The 25,257-nt window shown below is 36.8% G+C and overlaps 1 protein-coding gene across 1 annotated transcript in view; it reads left to right on the forward strand.

Moving 5' to 3' along the window:
- Positions 1–25,257, forward strand: part of e(r) (enhancer of rudimentary) — a 42,222-nt gene that overhangs the window by 5,001 nt on the left and 11,964 nt on the right. Inside the window, exon 2 of the mRNA XM_076177748.1 lies at positions 17,823–17,912. Coding sequence (XP_076033863.1) covers positions 17,823–17,912 — 90 coding nt within the window. The remainder of the gene's footprint in view (positions 1–17,822; positions 17,913–25,257) is intronic.

Raw genomic sequence — 25,257 nt, forward strand, 5'->3', positions numbered from 1 at the left:
TCTCTGTCTCTCTCTCTCTCTCTCTCTCTCTCTCTCTCTCTCTCTCTCTCTCTCTCTCTCTCTCTCTCTCTCTCTCTCTCTCTATGTTGCAACCCACCTGGCCCATAGATGGGTCCTGACAAGAAATTTGGTGACCCTTGCCGGGACGAAAAGAGAATGCAGGTAGTGATTAAGCTGCTCATTGGAATTACACATTTGTAGTAAAATGTCTCTGTTACTGCATTGTTGCAGAATACAATCTAGAGTTAGATGCTAGGAGGAAAAAGAAAGATCTTTTTCAAGAGTTAATTATAAATTTAGTCGAAGACGAGGTTAGATAGGGATGCCTTAAGTAATATTCACATTGTTCAAGAGACAAGTCCCCAGATCATTTTAAGAAGATTAGAGATAAAGGTAGAAATAGAAAGATTCAAAATGGAGGCTAAGATACAATTTGAAATTAAAAGAATTGAGGGTGACAAAAATGTGGAATAAGCTCGCTTCCAGGCTGAAATTAAACCCGCCAATAAAAGGGAAGTGGATTCTTTCAAGGTTTCTAAGTACACTAGTCTACCAAACTTTTCAGAAGATGAACCATAGGTTTTCTTGAACAACCAAAGTATTCTGAACCAATTAGGAATAGATAGGAATTGTTGGAGTTTACTCATCCATAAAAAGTTCATAGGTAGAGCTCAAAAAGTGTATGCATCGCTAAATGAAACAGTGAATAAGATAATGTGAAAGTGTAGGACCTAACAGCATATGAAATTATTTCTGAGGCTCGTAGATTAAAATTTTGAAATTTCAAAAGTCTTCACAAGATATATACACAAAATTTAGTTCCCAGATGAGATAGGTGGCTGAAAGCCACAAACACCACCTCATTTGCTAACTTAAGAGAAGTAATGTGGCTAGAATAATTTAAGAAACAAGTAGATCAAGGTCTTAGGATTTATCCTGAGGAAAGAAATCCTTCTGATTTAGCTAGAGCTGCCAAAATTGTGGATGAATATACTGTACACTCATTCATCACAAAATAAAGACCTGAAACAAACAGAACTTACTACAACCAAACAGCTCAAAGCCAGCACAACACTCCTTGTAAAGGAGAAGTGAGGTTAGCAAACAAGAGATAATTTAAAGAACAGTTTCATTATGATAGTTATTATCAAACAACCAATCCCAGATACAGTTGCCGCAGTCCTACTCTGATTTGCAGTTACTGCCATAAATTTGGACATAGCTTCTCTGCATATAGAAAAAGGCCCAATAATCAAACTCATTCTCAACCAGTGCTTGTTTCAAGTAACTCCCCCAGTCTAACTAACTATTGTAGCCCAGAGCTCTAGGACAAATTCACACCAATTAGAAGTGTAGCTGTAGATTGGGTTGGTGCTGTTTTAAGTCTATTTGTTGTGAACCAGGTGTTGAGTGTGTTGAGGAATGTTTATAGTATTTCTGCAGCTTTGTCAGCATTACAATGTGTGCATGTAATTGTTATAAAGGTTTAATGTAGTAGCACATTTGTAAAATAAGACATTGACCCACTGTCGGAGAATCAGATAAGATGGACAGAAATTCTGTATATTTCAACCACTATATGTGGTCCTCTTCAGCAGAATGATGCATAGTGTGGAGTATGAGAATATATATAGCTAAGAGGGGTACATTTGGGGACAGGGAAAAAGGGGAACTCGGGTTATGTCCTTGATGAGTCCAGGGCGAAGGTTGACTGATGGGAAGGCCAAGTCCGGCTGCTTTTGAGATGGCTGCTAAGAAATCCATCTCAAAATCAGCTGGACTTGACCTCACCATCAGTCAACCTTCGCCCCAACCTCATCGAAGACATATAACCTGAGTCCCCCTTTTCCCTGTCCCAATATGTACCCCTCTTAGCTATATATATTCTCATACTCCACACTATGTATCATTCAGCTGAAGAGGACCTCAGATAGTGGTCGAAATATACAGATTTTCTGTCCATCTTATCTCATTCTCCGACAGTGGGTCAATAAGTCTTATGTAATTGTTATGTCGTCTCCATAAGAAGAGATTTGTATTTCTGAGGTGGGGTGTGGGTGTATCATGCATGTATAGTCTCATCAGTACAAGTCAAATATTAGCACACATATTAGCTTCCTGATGTATGATGATGCATCACAGTATGTGCATTATGAAATATAAAGTTACAGAAAACCCAATTGAGCCTGTTTGCACTTAGCTACATATAGACAATAAATGTAATCAGGATTCAGACACCTGCATCCTTGTATACTCACTCGCACCTCATGATGTCTATGCAGATGTCATTGTGTTCTAGGGGTTAAAGAGAGTGGAGGTTAGAACTGAGCCCAGTCTCCGTTTTTAAAGTTTCTGGTGTGCGATGATTGGCCATTATATGACATGTAGGTATTTCTACATGCTAGATAATTGGCCAGCCATCTTTTGGTGTTGTGCATATTTGTTGTATATATTTTGTTTGCGAGATTGTGATGAAGGGATGGCATTGAAAGCTTTACTAATGTCTAGTGTTATGAACATTGTTTTGTGCAGGGGCTTATCTGAATTGATGCCATCAAAATCACTTTGTGTGAGGTTTATCAAAAGAGTGTGGAGTGTAATGGTCTAAAACCATGTTGAGATTCAGCAAGAGGGCAATGTGATGTGACGAGTTGTAGTATAAGGCATTCTATGACCTTGGAGGGGGTGCAAAGAAGTGTGATGCTGGAATTGTTGGGTTTGGGGATGGTGATGATTTTCCAATGCTTCCAGATGTTGGGTAAAGTGTTGTATGAATAACTGTAGTTTGCGGTGTTGGGGAATGCATGTATGGCATGTAGTCCAAGTTGTTTTATGTGGATGTTACTAATGTTGTCATGGCCACAGAGTGCTTGGGGTTATGAATCTTATGCTCTGGCTGTCTTTGGAGGGTGTGTAGTCTGGGTCTGGGGAAGTCTTTAAGTTGAATGATGCATTGGTTGTCAGTGTGAGGGGTGAGATGGCTTGTCAGTGCAGAATGATTTGAGTGTGTATGCTTGTCTGTTTGAGGGTAAGTTGACTGTTGTAGTGGTTATTGCTGTGTATTATGTTACTGTTGGATAGTGTAATGCTGTTGAGGGTCTTGGATAGTTTTCTTATATTTGTTTCATGATTAAGTATGTTGACAAATGTTTGCCTTTTTTTTTTTTTTTATCTCAGATTTTAGTGCTTGTATTTGGTCTGTTATGTTTTGAGGGATAGGTGTGAAGGTATTGTGTTTTAAGTGTGTTGCATTATCTGATGAGGCCTTGGATTTCCAGTGTGAAATTTAGGTTGTGTGATTTTCTGTCTCCGCTGGGGACGTATTTCTTGTCCCCATTTTGTATGATTGTATTAAAGGTGTGCACAGCAGTATCCATGTCTGGTATTGGTGTACAGTACTGTTTTGTGTCTCAAATTGTTGCTCTGTCTCTTCAGTGAAAGCTTCCCAGTTTGCTCACTTGAAATTGGTGTGTATGTGTCCGTGGCCAACTGAGATGTATTATGTTTTGGTGGTGATGATTGGAGAGCAGTTGGATCTGAGGGCATTGACTACTTTCCATGAAGTTGTTGGGGTTAAGCAGCAGGGCCAGAAGCTAATGTCACGAGAGGAGTGGGTGTAGAGGTCTTGATGGGGATATGTGTGATTATTGGTGTTGTTCATGATGGTCATTGAGTTATGTTTGCAGATCAAATCCTCTACCTGTGTGGGGGTTGTTCACATACCAGGCTTACAACTTGGCATTGAAATCACCACCCAGGATAAGGTTGGGTATGGTGGCAAATTGGTTGAGGTTAGGTCTAAAGTTGTTTAGAAATGTGGGGGATGCTTGAGGGGGGAGGATGTACATGTTAGATATTGTAATTGTTGATTTGTTACCTGTTTGGATTTGGATTGATTTGGTTTGAGTGATTTTGTCTGTGGTAGGGAGTAGGATTTGGGTGATGGCACTTGTGTCCACGAAGCAGATGGGACTTCTATCTTTTTACACTAATATCTTCAAGGCTTCAGATAACAATGATAGTTACATTGTTATTTACCCTGACTTAGCAATGTGTTTGACAAGGTGCCCCACCAAAGACTACTAAATAAAGTCAAAGCCCATGGCATAGGAGGAAAGTATTTGAATGGATTAGGGCTTGGATCAGTGACAGAAAACAGTGAGTCACCATAAATGGTGTAAAATCCAAATGGGAGTGTTTCTAGTGGAGTTACTCAGGGCTTAGTTTTGGGTCCATTATTGTTCATGGTGTATATAAATGACTTAGACAATGGGATTAATAGTGATGTTAGTAAGTTTGCAGGTGACACTAAAATAGGACACTGTATTAGGTCAGGAAAAGATACTGAGATTCTGCAGAAGGATCTTAACAAATTGTTTGTACGGTCAGCGAAATGGCAAATGGACTTCAATATATCAAAGTGAAACATGTTAAATGTAGGTTTACACAACCCAAAATGCAGGTACAGCTAGAATGGTTACGAATGAAAATGCAGAGGTAATTATCAAATTATTGTTGACTATGTGGTACAGTTCTAGTCTCCATCCTATAGAATGGATAATTCCCTAGAATCAGTACAGAGAAGAATGACCAAAATGATACATGGGCTCACAAATTTACAATTTGAGGATAGACTTAGGCACCTTAACTTACACTCTCTAGAAAGACACAGAGTGTGGGGTGATTTAATAGAGGTGTTCAAGTTGATCAAGGGCTTTAACAAAGGTTATGCAAACAAGGTCATCATATTAAGATAACAGGGTAGGACTCACAGTAATGGATTTAACTTGGACAAATTTAGATTTAATCTCTTCAATACAAATCAAATATTCACACACACATTAGCTGCCTGATGTTTAATGATGCATCACAATACATGCATTATGAAATATAAAATTACAGGTGTTATACTTGTTCTCTTTCTGTCACAATCTAACCACAGAAATGTGATCAAGCCAATTCACAGAAAACGGGGGTCACTCAGCTACAACTACAAAATAAATATAATCAGGAAGCAGATACTGGCATCCTCATGTCACCCATTCCTCATGACGCCTATGTAGGCATCATTGTATTCAGGGGATAAAGAAGGAAATAGGCAAGAACTGATAGAGTGGTCAACAAATGGAGTAGACTTAGTAACCATGTAATGAGCACAGAAACTATCAGTTGTTTTAAGAAAAGGTTAGACAACTTTATGGTTGTAGATTACAGGTGGCAATAGACATGGAACTGTCTAGTGTAGGCCTTATGGTCTTTTGCAGTTTCCTTTATTCTTATGTTCTTATATCTTCTTTGGTCTGCTGTATGTCTCTTGATCCAGATTGGATGGGGTGCATTAAGATTCCCTGCCAGTGCGTATTTTGTTAATAAGTCAAGTGGTTTTAGTTAAAGGATGATGCCTCTAAGGGTTGATGGGGGTGGTATGTAAATATGTATGTTGGAATTTTTTTAACTTCATTTGTGTCAGGATTCCAATTGTTTCTGATGTGTGTTTGCGAGTGATTGGTTTCTTTAGCTGGAGAAGGGTATGTATGCTGTTGTGTATTAATGTTGTGAATCCACCTTTGTATTGAGTGTTGCCTACTTTCACTGCTGTGTAATCAATGAATGTGAATGGTGTCGACTGGTGTAAGTTTTGTAATCAATTAATGTGGAAAATTAGTTTGTGGTGGTTGTTTTCTTGTAAAAGTGGTATGTTGGTGATGTGTTAATGTAAAAAATAAAGCAGCTCTGTGTATTTGTAATTCCATTTATGTTTATACTATGTGTGTGTGTGTTTATTTTTGCTATTTTGCTTACTGGTGCACGGTTACTGATTACTGCAAGATAACATGCAGCCAATCTTTAAGGGACTGTTTTAAGGTAACTCTACTGACCAGAGCTACACATTCGTTAATGTTATTTGTTTAAAATCTATACTCATAGAGAAATGATGCTACTACAGCTGCCCCCTCATCATGCTGTTCCTAAAACCTGTCCATACTACTTTATAACTCATATGGATCCCCCTGTGTTGAGAGAAAAAGAATTCTGGCACTAAGTTCGCATGAATATCGTAAAGGTGACTTGAGTGTGATTGAGTGTTGGGACTAGGGATCTTTGTATGTTCCTTATTCAAAAAGTCGGGTGTAAGAGGATCTAGGGGGAGGACTCCAACCAGAACCTCAGTAATTGGGTCATCAAATTTCCATGGTTGTGGCACAGATAAGACTAAAAGGTATTGGCAAATTGTTTATGAAAAGGAAGAAGGATGTGTTAGTCTTAACCTCTTCAACATGGGTCAGATTCTCATACGCAGCATCAGATGTCCGAGATACAATGATTGATGCATCACAATACTCATGTTACGTTATATATAGTCACTGCTCTATTACTCATTCTCTTTTACTGAGTGATAATAAACACAGAAACGTGATTAAGCCAGTTCACATAATTTGGGGGGTATCTCAGTTACAACTAAAAAATAAATATAATCAAGATGCCGACACCAGTATACCTACTTGTGCCGTATGATGCCTATATAGGAGTCATTGTATGGAAGAGGTTAAGTGAAACTAAGATGAAGGGGAGGGGGAAATTTGAGTTTGGGAGTGTTGAAGGGTGTCAGAAGTGATGAAAGGGGCCAAGGGAAAGAAGGAATCTGGTGATGAAATATGAAAATATGGTGGAATTGTGGAAAGTGTCTTCAATGATGATGTGGGTGAAGGTAGAAATGGGATGGGAAATGAGTTTTTTTTTACCTTTGTGATTGTATATGGTCCTGGTAGTGATAAAAGTGAAGAGGAAAGGGACTAGTTGATTAATGGTGTTAGGGAATCTCATTGCTAAAGTAGGAAATGGGCCAGTAGAGAAATGGTTGGGAATTTGAGGATACCAGGTAAGAATTATAATGGAGAGATGATGTTGATGTATTTAGAAATGGAGATGATGATAAAAGCAAACAGTGTTGAAGAAGAGAGCCAAGCATAAGTATACATGGGGCATTCTCTCTCAGATCAACAAGTGCCTAACACCCTCATCTCTCCAATTTTGGAGAAATTTGGTATATAGGTAGTTTTAAGGCTCTAAACACATTTCTGAAAATTTATGGTCAATTTGAACAACTGTTCAGAAGATATGACTTCAGATATTTTGAGGTCATAAAAGGTCACAAATATTTGGCAACCAATAACTAGAGTAATAGAAGTCATAGTTATATAAATGTATATGTATTTAGAATCAGAAAAAGACAAAGAATCCAAATATCAGAGTTTTAGAACTCTAGGTTGAAAGATTAAAAGATCCCACTTTAGCAAAAATTTGATCGCAAGATTTGACCCCTGAGATATCAAAATTAAACAAAACAAAAATCATAGATGAGAAAAAAGTTAAGATGTAAGCTGCTATTTGGATTCCTTGTCTTTCTTATTCTATATATATATATATATATATATATTATATATATATATATATATATATATATATATATATATACACATACATACACACACACACACACACACACACACACACACACACACACACACACACACACACTTCAGCGAATGGACGGCTTGGATGACGTTCTGAAGAAAACTGAAGTCTGTGGATCCCAACGCAAAGAGAAGTGCCTAGTGTTTTTGCAGGGTGGGGGGAAATTGCTCGTGGAGTAGTGGGAAAGTAGGGAAAGAGGAAAAGGGGAGGGATTACTGAGGGAAATGGAAGGAAATGAGGAGGGAGTAGACTTGGCCCAGCCAGACAAGCGGAAGGTAAACAAACGACTGAGTGAGGATGACATGTCTAATAAAAATGTAAAGATTAGAAGTATAGAGAGGAGCAATACAGAAGAAAGTGACGAGAATATGTTCCAGGGATTTAAAGAGGGTGGGGGGGACACAACCCCCCCCCCCCCCGACTGATAAGACTAGAGGAGAGAGTTGATAAGGTGATCGAGGACTTGGAGCGTAAGTTAGGTAACGTAGACTCCATTTTCCAAAGAATTGAAAGGTTGGAACAACTAGAGAAGGCTAACAGAAACTTAACTGAAGAAATAGAGGACCTAAAAAGACAGTTAGGAAATGTAAAGGAGGAGAATGAGAAATTGAAGAAGAATAGTAATGAAAACAGAGAGAAAATAGCTACAGAAGCTAAAAATTGGAGAATAACTCAAGAAGGGAATAAGGTTTCATTCACTGACATAGTCAAACAGCAATTGAAAGAACATAATGAAGACTCAGTTATTAAAGTGATGAGACAGAAGGAGAATATAGTAAGAGAATTAGCTGACAAAAAGAAATGTATAATTATATTAGGAATGGAAGAGAAACATAACCCAGATAGAACCGCAAGAATCAAGGAGGAAAATGAAAGAGTAAGCAGTTTATTAAAATTAGTCCAGGAAGATGAACCAGAAATTATAAAGGAAATTGAGGAAAAATTCAGACTCGGAAAATATAGTACAGATAAGACCAGACCAATTAAGATTAAATTCAGGTCACAAACAACAGCAGAGAAAATTCTATCCAAGACAGGGAAACTAGCAACAAATGATCAATATAAAAAGGTATGGATAAAAAGAGAAATGAATAAGGAGGAAAGAGAGGCAGAAAAGCAGAAAAGAATTGAAGCTAAGGCAAAAAACGAGGAAAGAACGGAGTCAGAGAAAGAGAGATTCTATTGGAGAGTAGTGAACATGAAAATAAAGCAGTTCGACATACTAAAGAAAAACATAAGGGAAACAGAGAATACAATGGAAGTGGCAGAAAACTAAGAGTGTCTTACACAAATATAGATGGATTGATAACAGGATTGAATGAACTGAATGATTATTTGAAAGAAAAAGAACCGGACATAATGGGAATTGTAGAAACAAAATTAAAAGGCCCACTACCACCCAACAGTGTAGGACATGATACATACAATTATTGGATTAGAAACAGAGAGAAAAAACAAGGGGGTGGAGTTATGTTCCTGACTAAGAAGGATATAAACGTGAAAATGTCATATATGGAAAGAATACAGTAGAGATGATTATGATAGAAGTGGAAGACCGAGATAAGAAGAGCAGAAAATTTGTGATCAATTATGTGCCTCCGAAAACAGCCTCATGGGAGGAGAGTGAACATAAAAGTATGTTAGAGGACACAAAGATAGCATTAACTAAAATAATGGAAGACGGAGGAAGAATAGTTATGATGGGCGACTTTAATTGCAAAGAAATCTGCTGGGAAGAAATGACAGTAAAGAGTGGTGATGACTCATGGGGAAATGCTCTACTTGAGATGATTACTGACCATTCAATGACACAATGGATACAAGAGAACACTAGGTATAGAAATGAAGAAGAACCATCGAGGCTAGACTTAATAATTACATCTGAACCTAGAATAGTGGACAAGATTGAATATAAAACACCAATAGGTAAAAGTGACCACATATTGATTGAACTGGAACTTAATGAAGAAAAATATATGAAAAGAAATGAACAATATAGAAAAGGAAGAATGATGTATGAAAAAACAAACTTTGATAAAATAAGAGAATTCTTCCAACAAGAAAACTGGGAAGAAATATACAAAGAAGAAACAACAGTGGAAGAGAAATGGAATATTTTGACAAAAATTTACAAAAAAGGAGTGGAAAAGTATGTCCCAAGACAAAAACAAGAAAAAGAATATGTAAAATGCTGGTACAACAAAAGTTGTAGGGAGTTAAAGGACAAAAGAGACAAAGCCTGGAACAGATGGAAAAAAGACAGAAGACCTGAAAAATGGAAAATATATACTGGTTATAGAAATGAATATGTACAAAAGTGCAGAGAGGAAAAAAGAAAATATGAAAAAGATGTTATAGAAAAGTGTAAAGATCAACCAAAACTATTCTACAGATTTGTAAACAATAAACTGAAAAACAAACAAGACTTAGAGAAATTAAGACAAGGAGGAGTTGAATACACTGAGGAAATGGAAATGGCAGAAATTATGAACAAACATTTTAAATCAGTGTTTACAAGGGAAAATATACAACCTGAAGAGATTGAGTGGAAGGAAAAAGTCCCCCCTATGGAAGAAATAGAAGTAACAAAGAATGAAATATTGACACACTTGGGTAATTTTGATGTCAGAAAATCGCATGGGCCAGATGAAATAGCAAACTGGATTCTGAAAGAATGCAGGAATGAACTGGCAGACAAAATACATAGCATAATAAGCAGTTCCTTAAAAGAAGGAAAAGTTCCAGAAGATTGGAAAAAAGCAAATATAGTACCTATATATAAAGGAGGAAATAAAGAAGAACCTACCAACTATAGACCAGTCTCTCTAACAAGTACAATAGCAAAAATATGTGAAAGAATTATCAAAAGTAGATGGGTAAAATACTTGGAAAAAAACAACGTACTAAATCCAAGGCAATTTGGATTCAGACAAGGACGATCATGCGTCACCAATTTAATATGTTTCTATTCAAGGCTAATAGATATAATACAAGAAAGAGATGGATGGGCTGATTGTGCATTTCTAGACCTAAAAAAAGCTTTTGACAAAGTACCACATAAGAAGTTGCTTAAGAAATTAGAATATGAAGGAGGAATACAAGGTAAATTGCTAAATTGGATGGAAGACTTTTTGCAAGAAAGAAAAATGAGAGTAGTGATAAGAGATCAGCACTCAAAATGGAATGAAGTAATAAGCGGTGTCCCGCAGGGAACAGTTCTGGCCCCAATAATGTTTGCTATATATATTAATGATATGGATGAAGGAATTGAAAGCTATATGAGCTTCTTTGCAGATGATGCAAAATTACTGAAAAGAGTGAAAACTGAAGAAGATTGTGAATCACTACAGAGAGATCTAAATAAAGTACAAGAATGGAGTAGGAAGTGGGAGATGGAGTTCAATACAAAAAAGTGTAGTATAATGGAATTTGGAAAAAGCAAAAACAGAATAACAGGATCATATAATTTGGGAGAAGAAGGAATAAAAAAAAGTAGAAAATGAGAAGGACCTGGGAGTCATTGTTATGAATAATATGTCACCTGAGAAACATATAAATAAGATTTTTGGAGAAACTTATAATTTAATAAGAACAATCAAAGTAGCATTTACATACCTGGATGAAGAAATGGTGAGGAAAATCCTAATCACCCTGATAAGACCAAGATTGGAATATGCAGCAACGATATGGTCACCAAGTACAAAAAAATGTATAAAAAAACTTGAAAGAATACAAAGAGCAATTACAAAACTGGCACCAACACTCTCAAAACTATCATATGAAGAGAGACTACAAAAACTTAAACTACAGACACTAGAGCAAAGAAGAGAGAGAGGAGATTTGATAGCTATTTACAGAATCATGAAAGGCATAGAAATTACTGATAGAGAGAATCTGATAAAATGGGATGACAGAAATACAAGAGGACACGGAAAGAAAATAAAAAAAGACAGCTATAGAAGAGATTTTAAAAAGAACAGCTTTCCTCACAGAGCAATAGACAGTTGGAACAAGTTAGATGAGAAAGTGGTGTGTGCAAAATCAATACATGAATTTAAAAATAGTTTAGATAAAATGAGATATGAAGACGGGACCCCACGAGCATAGCTCCCCTTCCCGTAAAATACAACTAGGTAAATACACACACATTTATATAACTGACTTTTATCAACCTAGTTGTTGGTCACCAAATATTAGTGACCTCTCATATGACATCAAAATATCAGAAGTCATATCTCCTGAACAGTTGTTTGGATTACCTTTAGATTTCAGAAGTTTGTTTAGGGCCCTAAAACTACCTATAAACCAAATTTCAGTAAAATCGGAGAGGTGAGGGTGTTCATTTGATCGTTTTTTTTTTTTTTTTTTGGTGCATTTACTTAGTTGTATTTTGCGGGAAGGGGAGCTATGCTCGTGGTGTCCTGCCTTTGTATCTCGCAGTGTCTAGTTTGCTCTTAAACTCATGAATGGTTTTTGCGCACACTATTTTTTCGTCCAGTTTGTTCCAAGTGTCTACTCTATGTGGAAAACTGTTTTTCTTCAGATCTCTTCTGTAGCTTTGTTTTTTTTTTTTTTTTTTTTTTTTTTTTTTCTTTTTTTTTTCTTTCCATGTCCTCTTGTGTTTCTTTTTGGTACTGGGTGACCACAATGTTGCCGCATATTCTAGTCTAGGCCTTATCAGCGTGACCAATATTTTTTTAATCATTTCTTTGTCCAAATATGTAAATGCCACTTTTATTGATTTTAGCAAGTTGTAGGATTCTTCAACAATTTTGTTTATCTGTTTATCATAGGACAAGTCATTTGAGATAATTACACCCAAATCTTTTTGGGATCTCTCCTTCTTCACCTCCTTAGTTCCAATTTTATATTGTCCTGAGGAATAGACATTTGGGAATGGATGCTAAGAGGAGACTGTATGAAGGAGTGATTGTGCCAACAGCACTGTATGGGGCAGAAACATGGAACATAAGAGGGAAGGAGTTTGAATGTGTTTGAGATGAGGTGTCTGAGAAGTATGATGGGGGTTACTAGGCCAGATAGAGTGAGAAATGAGGAGGTGAGGAGGAGAACGGGGATGGAAAGGGAGTTGGGAGATAGGGTTGATGAAAGAGTATTAGGATGATTTGGACACATGGAAAGAATGAGTGAAGAAAGACTAGTAAAAGAGGTATGGAAGGCAGATGTGGAGGGAGTGAACATGAGGGGACGTCCTAGGATGAGGTGGATTGATGGGGTGAAGGGGGCTATGGGGAAGAGGGGAATGTCTGTTGAGGAAGGACAGGAGAGGACAGAAGACAGGGGTGAATGGAGAATGGTTGTATATGGATGATGTTGTGATGCATGAGGTGGAATGGGCGGGGATGGGGGTGAGTTAGTATGTGTGAGCAAAATTTGACGCAGCCTGAAGGGATTTCTCCCCATCTTTACCTTTTATGCATGGGGGGACGGAGAGGGGGGGTTGCTGATTTAATGAAGCGGCCTTGCTGTAGATGTGCTGTGTCTTGCAACACTGCTTCTGACCCAGGGCAGTGGACAGGGTGCAGGGATGACCTATCATCCAGGAGGTGCTAAGATGAGAGGGAGGGGTGTGGAGTGTATTCAGGGATGGAATGGGTGGGAATGATTTTGTGCCTTTTCCTTTTTGGCTACCTCCCTTGTAAGGGGGAAAAAGCCTTGGTATATGTATGTACTTTTTCCAAACTCCATTATGCTACACTTGTTAATATTGAAGTCCACTTCCCATTTCTGACTCCAGTTCCATACCTTATTCAGGTCTTCCTGTTGTGATTTGCAATCCTTTTCAGTTTTTACTTTCCTTAACCTCTTCACTCCGGGGCACATCGCACATCTGGCAGCATTAGCTGCCCGACGTGCGATGTTGCGTCATAATAATCACATTATAAAAAATAAAGTCAGTGCTCAATCGTTCGTTCTCTTTCACCCATGTATTTTGATAACCATAGAAAATTGATGAAGCCAGTTTAGAGAGAATGAAAATTACGTAGGTATGACTACAATAAATATAATCAAGATGCCGACGTCAGCATCATCGAGTACCCACTTGCTCCTCATGCCGCCTATGTAGGCGTCACCGTATGGAAGTGGTTAACAGTTTGGCATCGTCTGCAAAGCTCATGTAACATTGCACATCATCATCCATGTCATTCACATAAGTAGCAAACATTATTGGAGCCAATACAGATTCTTGCGGTACTCCACTGATCACCTCTTTCCAACCTGAATATTTTTCTCAGAGCACTACTCTCACCTTTCTACCAATCAGGGAGTCCTCCATCCATTTTAGTAGGTTCCCTTGTATCCCTCCTATATGTTCCAGTTCCTTTAATAATTTTTTGTGTGGTACTTTGTCAAAAACTTTTTGTAAGTTCAGGAAGGCACAATCAGCCCATCCATTCCTTTCTTGCATTATGTCTATTAATCTTGAGTTGAAACATATTAAGTTTGTGGTACATGATCTTCTTGGGTTTATTATATTTATTGTCTTCCAGGTGTTTTACCCAACTATTCTTAATGATTTTCTCACAAATTTTGGCTATAGTGCTTGTTAGTGAGACTGGCCTGTAGTTAGTTGGTTCTTCCTTGTTTCCTTCTTTATATATTGGTACAATGTTAGCATTTTTCCAGTCTTTTGGTATTTTTCCTTCTTTAAGTGAGCAACTCATTATGTTATATATTTTGTCCGATAGTTCCTCTTTGCATACTTTTAGAATCCAATATGCAATTCCGTCCGGGCCATGTGATTTCCTGACGTCGAGGTTTGATAGATGTTCCATTATTTCTTTTTGTGTTATTTCGCTCATGGGGGGAGATCACCTTTCATTTCCTTCGTCCCAATATTGTGCTTTCTAGTGAAAACAAACGAAGTGATTATTCATGAATTTGGCTATTTCCAATTCTTTTGTGTATTCTATATTCCTTTGGCGTAGTTTCAGTATTTCCTGTTTGTTTTTAAGTTTACCTTTCCCATATCGATAGAATAGCTTGGGTTACTCTTTGCATTTATCTATAATGTCCTTTTCATGGTTCCTTTATTCCTCTTCGCACTTTAACATACTCATTTCTATAATTTACAGACGCTCCTCTACTTACGTTCAATCGTTTTACGTTTTTCGATTTTACGTTTGAACTGACTGTAAAAAAAAATGTAAAAAAAAATTTTTTGAGTGAATTTTTTAGTTTAGCGCGCTGTCCATAGTTCAAACGATACTTATGCATGACGCTGCGTCCATTGTTTACATTGCACAAACGACAGACTGAAAGTGCCTTGCCTCATCCTCCTCCTCCTCCACCATCTCAATTTATGTTGCTTGAATTTAATTCATTTGAAATTAATGTTATTATTTTACAATGTTATGTGTATAATTAATTATTTAGGGGTGTTTTGTAAGATACGGTAATAGAATTTACGGATGTATAGTACAGTAACAACTTAATTCATTTTCAACTTACGTTCGGCCGTTCGGAACGTAACTAAAATGTAAGTTGAGGAGCGTCTGTATATATACTTACCATTTTCCTGGTTTTTTATCTTTTCTCCATCTTTTCCAAGCTCTGTCCCTTCTATCTTTTGCCTCACTGCATCTTTTGTTGAACCAGCATTTAATGTACACTCTAGCTTCTATCTTGTTATGTGCCTATTCACCCCATCATTGTAATTATCAGGGCTGTGGAGTCGGAGTCAGAAGCAATTATGGTGTCATTGGAGTCGGAGTTGGTAAAAATATACCGACTCCAGTTGAATTTACACTTTATAAGGCCTTCGTTTAGTCTGTTGGGTTACGCAGTGCACACTCCTTATAAGTACATTATATAAAAAAAACAACAACATAATTTTATCAAATGTAATGAATCTCATCGTCTTATCTTCGTGGTCATTCCACCAAACCCCCAAAATGTCCTAGTGCAATGCTGGCTTTCAAATTTATACATAGACCAATAAACATCCAAAGTATTACTTGAATAAATTAAACACCTCAGTATTACACCTTCTGTTGACACACAGTCATGGGAGCTGTAATATTCCTGTTAAGGTTCATATGCATCGTTTCCATCACTCCATCAGTTTGGTGGTTTCTCCCACTGCTGTGTCGCCAAACAGTAGGATAATTATGATTTCAACTGTAGACTAATGCAATAATACTATCTCTTCTCTCCTTTCCCCTTCTTTTTTCCCCTCTATACTTTTTAACAATGAATTATTGAAATAAGGATATTTAAAGTTGAAAAAAAAAGTTTCACATTTCAAACATGTTCAGCTGTATCTTGTTTTGTACTCGTATCGATAAGATCGGTTCCAGAACCAGAGTAATGTCCATCACAATAATCGCATAGCAGTACCAGTATGTAGTTAAACCAAGAGGTACTTGTGTCAGTAATTTCAGTACATTAAGACAAAAGAAGGTATGAAAACATATGAAGGATAATGATACCCAAAAAGTATGTATGATACATATACCTTTCAGTATCATACATGTTCAGCTGTAACACTCGACCTTGTACCGTACTCATATCAATAAGGTTTATTTTCTCTATATTTACTGTTTCCTTTCAAGAAATTTACCTAAACTTCTTTTATAAATTTGTATTTGCAAAACTATATATGTAAAAAAAATCTTCCATTATATATTTTTTGTTATTAGGTTTGTATATCATAAACTTTATAAAGGTTATATTTCAACCTTTGTTATAAAGTACAGTATTTTTGTATTTGAAATGTACTTATCACTTATTTGCAAAGATATATATTATGCCAAATGTCTTACATTATAGATTTTTTTTGTTTTTTAACTAAATTTTCTTCAATATCCTTTCAAAAAAAATTTTCTCTACTTCACTTATAAAGTATTAATGAAGAGGTCAAACATAGGAAAGCCACACTATAACATATATATTTATTCTTTGATATAAACCAGTTATAATGATATAAGTCTACTCAAGATTGGAGCATATGTGTGTTGTATAGGCTTTATAAAATATGTAGGCCATAATCAATTAATTATATGAAGAGGAGTCGGAGTCAGAATTGGTGGTGCCAAAAATAGAGGAGTCAGAGTCAGAGGTTTTGTGTTCCGACTCCACAGCCCTGGTAATTGTCCATCAAAATATTTCATTTCTCTTCAACTTTTGTCTCTTCCATGTAAAATATTTCCTAATTTGCATTCTGGAAGAATTTCTTTAGTTTTCCAAAGTCCGTTTTGCTGTACATCAATCTTCCTTTCCTATGCTTTTCATTTCTCCATGTATATTTCTTCCTTTAGTTCAGTCTCAATGAGTATATGGTCACTCTTTCCAATTGGTGTCTTGTATTGGGTTTTATCCACAATTTCAGGTTCTGTTGTAAATATTAAATCTAGTCGCAACGGCTCCTCGTTATTTTTGTATCTGGTGTTTTCACTGACCCACTGAGTCATTGTATATTCCATGGTCATATCCAGTAATACATTACCCCACAAGTCTTCTCTGCCTTTCACCGTCATGTTCTCCCAACAAATTTCTTTGCAATTAAAGTCCCCCATAATTACCAGATTACCCCCGCCCATTAGTATCTCATTTAATGATTGCCTTGTATCTTCTAGCATTTTTGTGTTCTTGTTCTCTTTCCAAACATTCATTTTTGGGGGCACATAAGTCACCACAAACTTTCTACTTTTCATGTCCTTGTCTTTGACTTTTATCATGATCAGTTCTACATTACCTTTACCCTCTGCAATTTTTGTCACATTCAAGTTTTTCTTGGCCAAGAACATGATTCCTCCTCCCTGTTTCTTGTTTCAGTTTTTAATACAGTAATTGTATAGTCCATGTCCAACATCGATGGATGGTATTTCACCCCTTAGTTTAGTCTCAACAATTCCCATTATGTCTGGCTTTTCTTCTAGCAGGTAATCATTAAGTTTATTCAGTCCCGAAATTAATCCGTCGATGTTAGTATAGGCTACTTTCAATTTTTTCCTCTCTCTTTTTTTGTTTTTTTTTTTCACCCATTCTGATGTACCATTTTCTCAGTCTCATGTTGATTACTCTCCAATAGAATTCCTTGCTTTCAGTCTCCATTCTCTTCATTTTTTTTTTTTCCCTTTGCTTCATCTCTTAGTGTCTTCTCTTTGTAATTCCTCAATACTCATTTCTCTTTTTATCCATAACTTATTGTACTGTTCACTCCTTGCCAAATTACCTACTTTTTCAAATATGTCTTCTACTACCATTTGTGATCTTAGTTTTATCTTTAGGGGTCGATTTCTATCCTTAGAATAGTGACCAATTCTATATACATCATCAACGTCATTCCCTACATCTTGGGCTCCATCCTGAATTTCTTTTAGGATTGCTATACGTACGCGGACCATGGAACCGACAACACCTTCGTCGCTGTGCCCCAAAAGAAGAGGATATACAACGAAAAAGGAAACCTGGTTTGTATTGAATGGGAGGGGAGAAATCGTGGGTGTCCGAAATGATATCTCTGCAGTGCTAGTTAAATGTATTAAAACGTAATTAACAAAAAAAATTAAGGAAAATAATGAAAAGTCTGACTCAATCTGTGTCAATCTTACAGAGAATGCCCCACATTGAAAAGAGTGGTGAAAGGAAGGGTGGTTGATAAGGCATTAATGGATTATGTAGTGGCACCCAAGGGAAGATTGAAAGATTTCTGGATGTTCAAATTTTAAGGGGAGAGAGTGGGTGATTATTAGACCATTTTTTGGTAGAAGGGAAACTGAGAATAAAGGAAAAAAGGAAGGAAGTAGAGAAATGCTGAGATTAAACATATTGGATGAGAAAGAGAAAGAACATCAGAAGCTGAGAGAAGTGTGGGAGGTTGTGAAGGATCACTAGAGTAAAAGAAGAACAGGTATGTTTCAAAGAGGAAATGGTAAAATGTGCAGAGGTGGTATGTGAGACAATGAGTATGGGAGGGAACAGGAGAGGTAGTGAATTATGTGATGAAGAAGTGAAGTTAATGGTGGAAGAGAAAAAGCAGGCGTGAGAGAGTTGGTTGCAAGGTAGAACAAAGGAAGGATATGAGAGGTACAAGAAGGAGAGTGAAGAAGCAAAGTGCAAAGTGAGGGAGGGAAAGAGGAGTGCAGACATAAAATGGGGTCTGGGTTGGACCGTGAATTTTGAAAAAGAATGAAAAGCTATTTCAGAAGGATGTGAAAAGAGTGAGGGTAAATTAGGTAGAGAGGAAAAGGTAAAGTGTGCAGGTGGACAGATGTTAATGGAAAATGTAGTGAGGGGAAGATGGATAGAATATTTCTGAAGTGCAGAACGTGGAGGAAGTAAAAGAGTTATGAGGGATAGATATGTAGAAATGGTTGCAAAGAGAAGTCTGTATGAAGAGGTGATCATGCCTACAACACTACAGGGTAGAAATTTGAAAGGAAAGGGAGGCAGAAAAAAGAAACTTAGATATGTTTGGGAATTGTGGTAGGGGTTATGAGGATGGGTAGAGAGATGGGGAGTTGTGGTTGAGAGCAGAGGTGGAAAGGGAGCTGGCAGATAGGGTTGATAAAAGAATACTGGGATGATTTGGGCATATGGAAAGAATGGGTGAAGAAAAGGTAAAAAGGTGTGGAAGGTAGAGATGGATGCAATGAGTGGAAGACCGCGAATAGGATAGATGGAATGGATGAGGTGTCTTGAGCATGGAAAGAAGAGGGTAAGAGTGAAGAATGGTTGTGAAGGGATGATGAACCAATGCAGCCTGAAGTGATTTCCCCTTGACTTCTGTAAATACTTGAGTGGATGGGGAAGGAGGGTCATCATGTAAAAGAAGTGGTGGGGGTAAAGTAGCTTCAGCTGTTGGAGCCTGCCATGAATGTATTGATTCTGACCCAGGGAGTGGGTGGGCTAGGGTGAGAGTGGCCCTTCATCTGCGAGGAGCTAAAATAAAAGGGAAAACACTTGGGTGTGAGATGGGTACATGCCTTGGCTAACTACCTCCGTTAAGGGAGAATAAGCCTTTTGGTGTATAGATATAGTTTAAACCAGTACAGCATCAGAGCCAAAATGTATATATCTATATATTTTTTATTGCTTAAACCAACTCAAAATGATGTAAAATCTTGCTTATTTTGATTCACCTTAGCCTAGAAGTGGAGAAACTGAGTTGATTTTGTCGAGATATGTCTGTGAAAGTTTAGTAGAACATCTGTAGATTTTTTCACTCGCTACACTGGTTGAACGAGGTCATATTTTTTCAGGGAAGCTTTGTTAGAATTTCAGAGAGTGAAGGAATTTTACATTTAGGATGTTTCAAATCAATATACAGTCACCTGTAATAGTCTGACACTTAACAACAAATGTGTCTATAAATAGTTTTTGTGGATTTTTTGGCAAATATTTATCACTTTATTTTGTGGTAAATTGATTTTCCCATTTGTATATATATATATATATATATATATATATATATATATATGTATATGTATATATATATATGAAGTATGGAAGACAAATGAGTGGAAGGGTGGTGAGTTAAACACAGAGAACAGTTGGAGTTTTATTCACTGACGTTTCGTCCTTACCAGGACATTCTCAAAGTACATACAGTTTCAGAAAATTAACAGCTTATATAATCCATCCTTGCCGTGTTCCCCTCCCTCTATACTCTCATCCGTCCTCTACCCTTTTCATGTACTCGAAGTACACGGAGGAGTTGGGACATATTCTCACAAAAGCGGGTGTGAGCGTTGCTTTCTCCACGGGTACAAAATTAGGAGTTGTCAAGAATAGAAATAAATCAGAAAAGGATACAGGAGTCCCTCAAATAATGCGGGGGTTACCGTATTTTCCGGCTTAAAATGCGCATCGGGTTATAATGCGCACCCATGCACTTCGTTATCTCAGTACACAGATAGCGCGCACCGACGTATAACGCGCATGCCAGGAAAAGTCACTGGTGACTAAAGCTCGTGAACTGCATGTATGCGACTCCTGCTTGCGTTGGTCCATTGTTTTGTGGGAAATTTGACCCATGAAAAGTTTATTGAATACAAAATGTACATGAAAAATTTCGGATTTTTACAGAAAAAATGTAATTTACTATCCTGAGGGAATAATTCATCTTACAAGTTTTTATCACCGTGTACAAGTTTTTATCGCCATGCAGCAACAAACTATGTTTCGGTTCATAAGTGTCTTTACTGAAGTGACGTTTAGTTTAACAAACTCTCGCAAGAGGGTGTTTAGTGTAGGCTAGGTTGGCAATAGAACTGTCAATCTCGGCCCTGATCTAGCATATTCCGGGTGAGCTAAAACAGCCAAAGTTCATGATGTTGGTACCAGTGCTGTTTTACGGATCCCAAATATTTGCATAGACTACGATAATTAATGTTAGTAAAAATAAACCAATGAAATAACGGCGATTAATTACTTAGTATCATGTGAACAAGGTTACATGGAGAAGTATTTTTCATTGGCTAGAGCCACCGCTGGGAAATCTGTTGATTTGTCACTAAATTAAGTGTCAGTTTAGGCATCAATCAGGACACAACTAAGAAAAAATCGGAACTACATGTACCGGTATATGACTCATGTTGTGCGTTGGTCCCTTATTACTTTGTAGCTTAAATAGTTTGTAGGAAGTATGATCTAAAAAAAGTTTATTGAAAGTAATATACAGAAAAATTTCGGGATTTTTACAGAAAATGTTCATTTTTATATCTTGAGGAAATAATTCGTCTTTACCATTTTTTATCTAATACTGAAACAAACTACAGACTGTTTCATTTTAGCTTTGAACCTGCAATAACAGTGGTGAAATAGGACAGTCTCTCATTGAGGTGACGTTTAGTTAATATAACTCCCGAAAGAGGGTGTTGTAGTCAGGTTTTTGACACGAGTCTATGAACGGCCGCAACCATACCTAAAGTGAAGCAACAAAGCCAACATAAAAATTCAAACTAGGATGCTGTGAACATGGGCAAATATCATGAATATTGATCATGTTTCATGGTGTTTAGGCCTATTTAAACATGAAAAATAAGATTCGATAGATACCTACCTATACCAAATATTTATATAGCCCATGCTGGCGTATTCTTTCATGTCACCATGGTTGTTCTTCTTGTTCTCACGGAACATCACGGAGAAGTGTGCCGTCCCGACTTTGTGACGGCCAACATCGTCACGTTGTTGTGAAAAAAAATTACAGACACAGCCACAGAATTTTTATTGTAGGCCGTAGATAATGCGCACCTTCGGATAACGCGCACCCCCCATTTTTAGGCCCTTCCAACGGAAAAAAGTCGCGCACTATACGCCGGAAAATACGGTAGGTTCCTGAAATTACCGCGTATGACCAAATCCGCATATGCTGACTTTCCATATTAAATACCCGAGAACCGTATGTATGTGTGTGTGTGTGCGCGCGTGTATGTGGTGTATGTATGTGGCGTTTGTGGCGTATGTATGTGTTTATGCGTATATACATGTGTATGTGGCGTATATGCATATGTGTATGTGGCATATATACATGTGTGTGTATGTGGCATATACACATTGTATGTGTGTGTGGTGTATGTATATGTGTGTGTATGTGGCATATGTATGTGTGTGTGTATTTACCTAGTTGTATTTTACGGGAAGGGGAGCTATGCTCGTGGTGTCCCGTCTTCATATCTCATTTTATCTAAACTATTTTTAAATTCATGTATTGTTTTTGCACACACCACTTTCTCATCTAACTTGTTCCAACTGTCTATTACTCTGAGGAAAGCTGTTCTTTTTCAGATCTCTTCTATAGCTGTCTTTTTTTTTTCCCAGTCCTCTTGTATTTCTATCATCCCATTTAATCAGATTCTATCAATAATTTCTATGCCTTTCATGATTCTGTAAATAGCTATCAAATCTCCTCTCTCTCTTCTTTGCTCTAGTGTCTGTAGTTCAAGTTTTGCTAGTCTCTTCATATGATAGTTTTGAGAGTGTTGGTGCCAATTTTGTAATTGTTCTTTGTATTCTTTCAAGTTTTTTTTATACATTTTTTTGTACTTGGTGACCATATCGTTGCTGCATATTCCAGTCTTGGTCTTATCAGGGTGATTAGAATTTTCTTCACCATTTCTTCATCCAGGTATGTAAATGCAACTTTGATTGTTCTTATTAAATTATAAGTCTCTCCAAAAATCTTATTTATATGTTTCTCAGGTGACATATTATTCATAACAATGACTCCCAGGTCCTTCTCATTTTCTACTTTTTTTATTTCTTCTTCTCCCAATTTATATGATCCTGTTATTCTGTTTTTGCTTTTTCCAAATTCCATTATACTACACTTTTTTGTATTGAACTCCATCTCCCACTTCCTACTCCATTCCTGTACTTTATTTAGATCACTCTGTAGTGATTCACAATCTTCTTCCGTGTTCAGTCTTTTCAGTAGTTTTGCATCATCTGCAAAGAAGCTCATATAGCTTTCAATTCCTTCATCCATATCATTAATATATATAGCAAACATTATTGGGGCCAGAACTGTTCCTTGCAGAACACCGCTTATTACTTCATCCCATTTTGAGTGTTTGTCTATTATCACGACTCTCATTTTCCTTTCTTGCAAAAAGTCTTCCATCCAATTAAGCAGTTTGCTCTGTATTCCTCCTTCAGTTTGTAATTTTTTAAGCAACTTCTTCTGTGGTACTTTGTCAAAAGCTTTTTTTAGGTCTAGAAATGCGCAATCAGCCCATCCATCTCTTTCTTGTGTTATATCTATTAGCCTTGAATCGTCCTTGTCTGAATCCAAATTGCCTTGGATTTAACTTTTTTTTTTTTTTTTTTCTAAATATTTTACCCATCTACTTTTGACAATTCTTTCACAAATTTTTGCTATTGTACTTGTTAGAGAGACTGGTCTATAGTTGGTAGGGTCTTCTTTATTTCCTCCTATATATATAGGTACTATATTTGTTTTTTTCCAATCTTCTGGAACTTTTCCTTCTTTCAAGGAACTGTTTATTATGCTATGTATTTTGTCTGCCAGTTCATTCCTGCATTCTTTCAGAATCCAGTTTGCTATATCATCTGGTCCATGCGATTTTCTGACAAGATTACTCAAGTGTTTCAATATTTCGTTCTTTGTTACTTCTATTTCTTTCATGGGAGGGACTTTCTCTTTCCATTCGATCTCTTCAGGTTGCATGTTCACCCTTGTTAACACTGATTTAAAATGCTTGTTCATAATTTCCGCCATTTCAATTTCCTCTGTGTATTCAACTCCTCCTTGTCTTAATTTCTCCAAGTCTTGTTTGTTTTTCAATTTGTTGTTTACAAATCTGTAAAATAGTTTTGGTTGATCTTTACACTTTTCTATGACATCTTTTTCATATTTTCTCTTTTCCTCTCTGGACGTTTGTACATATTCATTTCTATAACAAGTATATATTTTCCATTTTTCAGGCCTTCTGTCTTTTTTCCATCTGGTCCAAGCTTTGTCTCTTTTGTCTTTTAACTCCCTACAACTTTTATTGTACCAGCATTTTACATATTCTTTTTCTTGTTTTTGTCTTGGGACATACTTTTCCACTCCTTTTTTGCAAATTTTTGTCAAAATATTCCATTTCTCTTCCACTGTTTTCTTCTTTGTATATTTCTTCCCAGTTTTCTTTTTGAAAGAATTCTCTTATTTTATCAAAGTTTGTTTTTTCATACATCATTCTTCCTTTTCTGTATTGTTCATTTCTTTTCATGTATTTTTCTTCATTTAGTTCCAGTTCAATCATTATGTGGTCACTTTTACTTATTGGTGTTTTATATTCAATCTTGTCCACTATTCTAGGTTCAGATGTAATAATTAGGTCTAGTCTCGATGGTTCATCCTCATTTCTATACCTAGTGTTCTGTATCCACTGTGTCATTGTATTGTCAGTAATCTCAAGTAGAGCGTTTCCCCATGAGCCGTCTCCACCCTTTACTGTCATCTCTTCCTAGCAGATTTCTTTGCAATTAAAGTCGCCCATCATAACTATTCTTCCTCCATCTTCCATTATCTTATTTAATGTTATCTTTGTGTCCTCTAACATACTTTTATGCTCACTCTCCTCCCACGAGGCTGTTTTCGGAGGCACATAATTTATCACAAACTTTCTGCTCTTCTTATCTCTGTCTTCCACTTCGATCATAATCATCTTTACTGTATTCTTTCCATATGTGACACACCTCATGTTTATATCCTTCTTAGTCAGGAACATAACTCCACCCCTTTGCTTTGTCTCTCTGTTTCTAATCCAATAATTATATGCATCGTGTCCTACACTGTTGGGTGGTAGTGGACCTTTTAATTTTGTTTCTACAATTCCCATTATGTCCGGTTCTTTTTCCTTCAAATAATCATTCAGCTCATTCAATCCTGTTATTAATCCATCTATATTTGTGTAAGACACTCTTAGTTTTCTGCCACTTCTGTTGTGTTCTCTGTTTCCCTTTTGTTTTTCTCTTGTATGTCGAATTTCCTTAGTTTCATATTCACTACTCTCCAATAGAATCTCTCTTTTTCTGACTGTTCTGTTCTTGTTTTTTTCCTTAGCTTCAAGTCTTTTCTCTTTTTCTTCCTCTCTTTCCTCTTTATTCATTTCCCTTTTTATCCATACCTTTTTATGTTGTTCACTTGTTGCTAGTTTCCCTGTTTTGGATAAGATATTCTCTGCCGTCGTTTGTGACCTGAATTTAATCTTAATTGGTCTGGTCTTATCTGTACTATACTTTCCGAGTCTGAACTTCTCTTCGATTTGTTTCATTATTTCTGGTTCATCTTCCTGAACTAAT

Source organism: Oratosquilla oratoria, chromosome 41 (genome assembly GCF_046742065.1).
Source record: "Oratosquilla oratoria isolate Oo_2021 chromosome 41, ASM4674206v1, whole genome shotgun sequence".
Classification (NCBI taxonomy): domain Eukaryota; kingdom Metazoa; phylum Arthropoda; class Malacostraca; order Stomatopoda; family Squillidae; genus Oratosquilla; species Oratosquilla oratoria.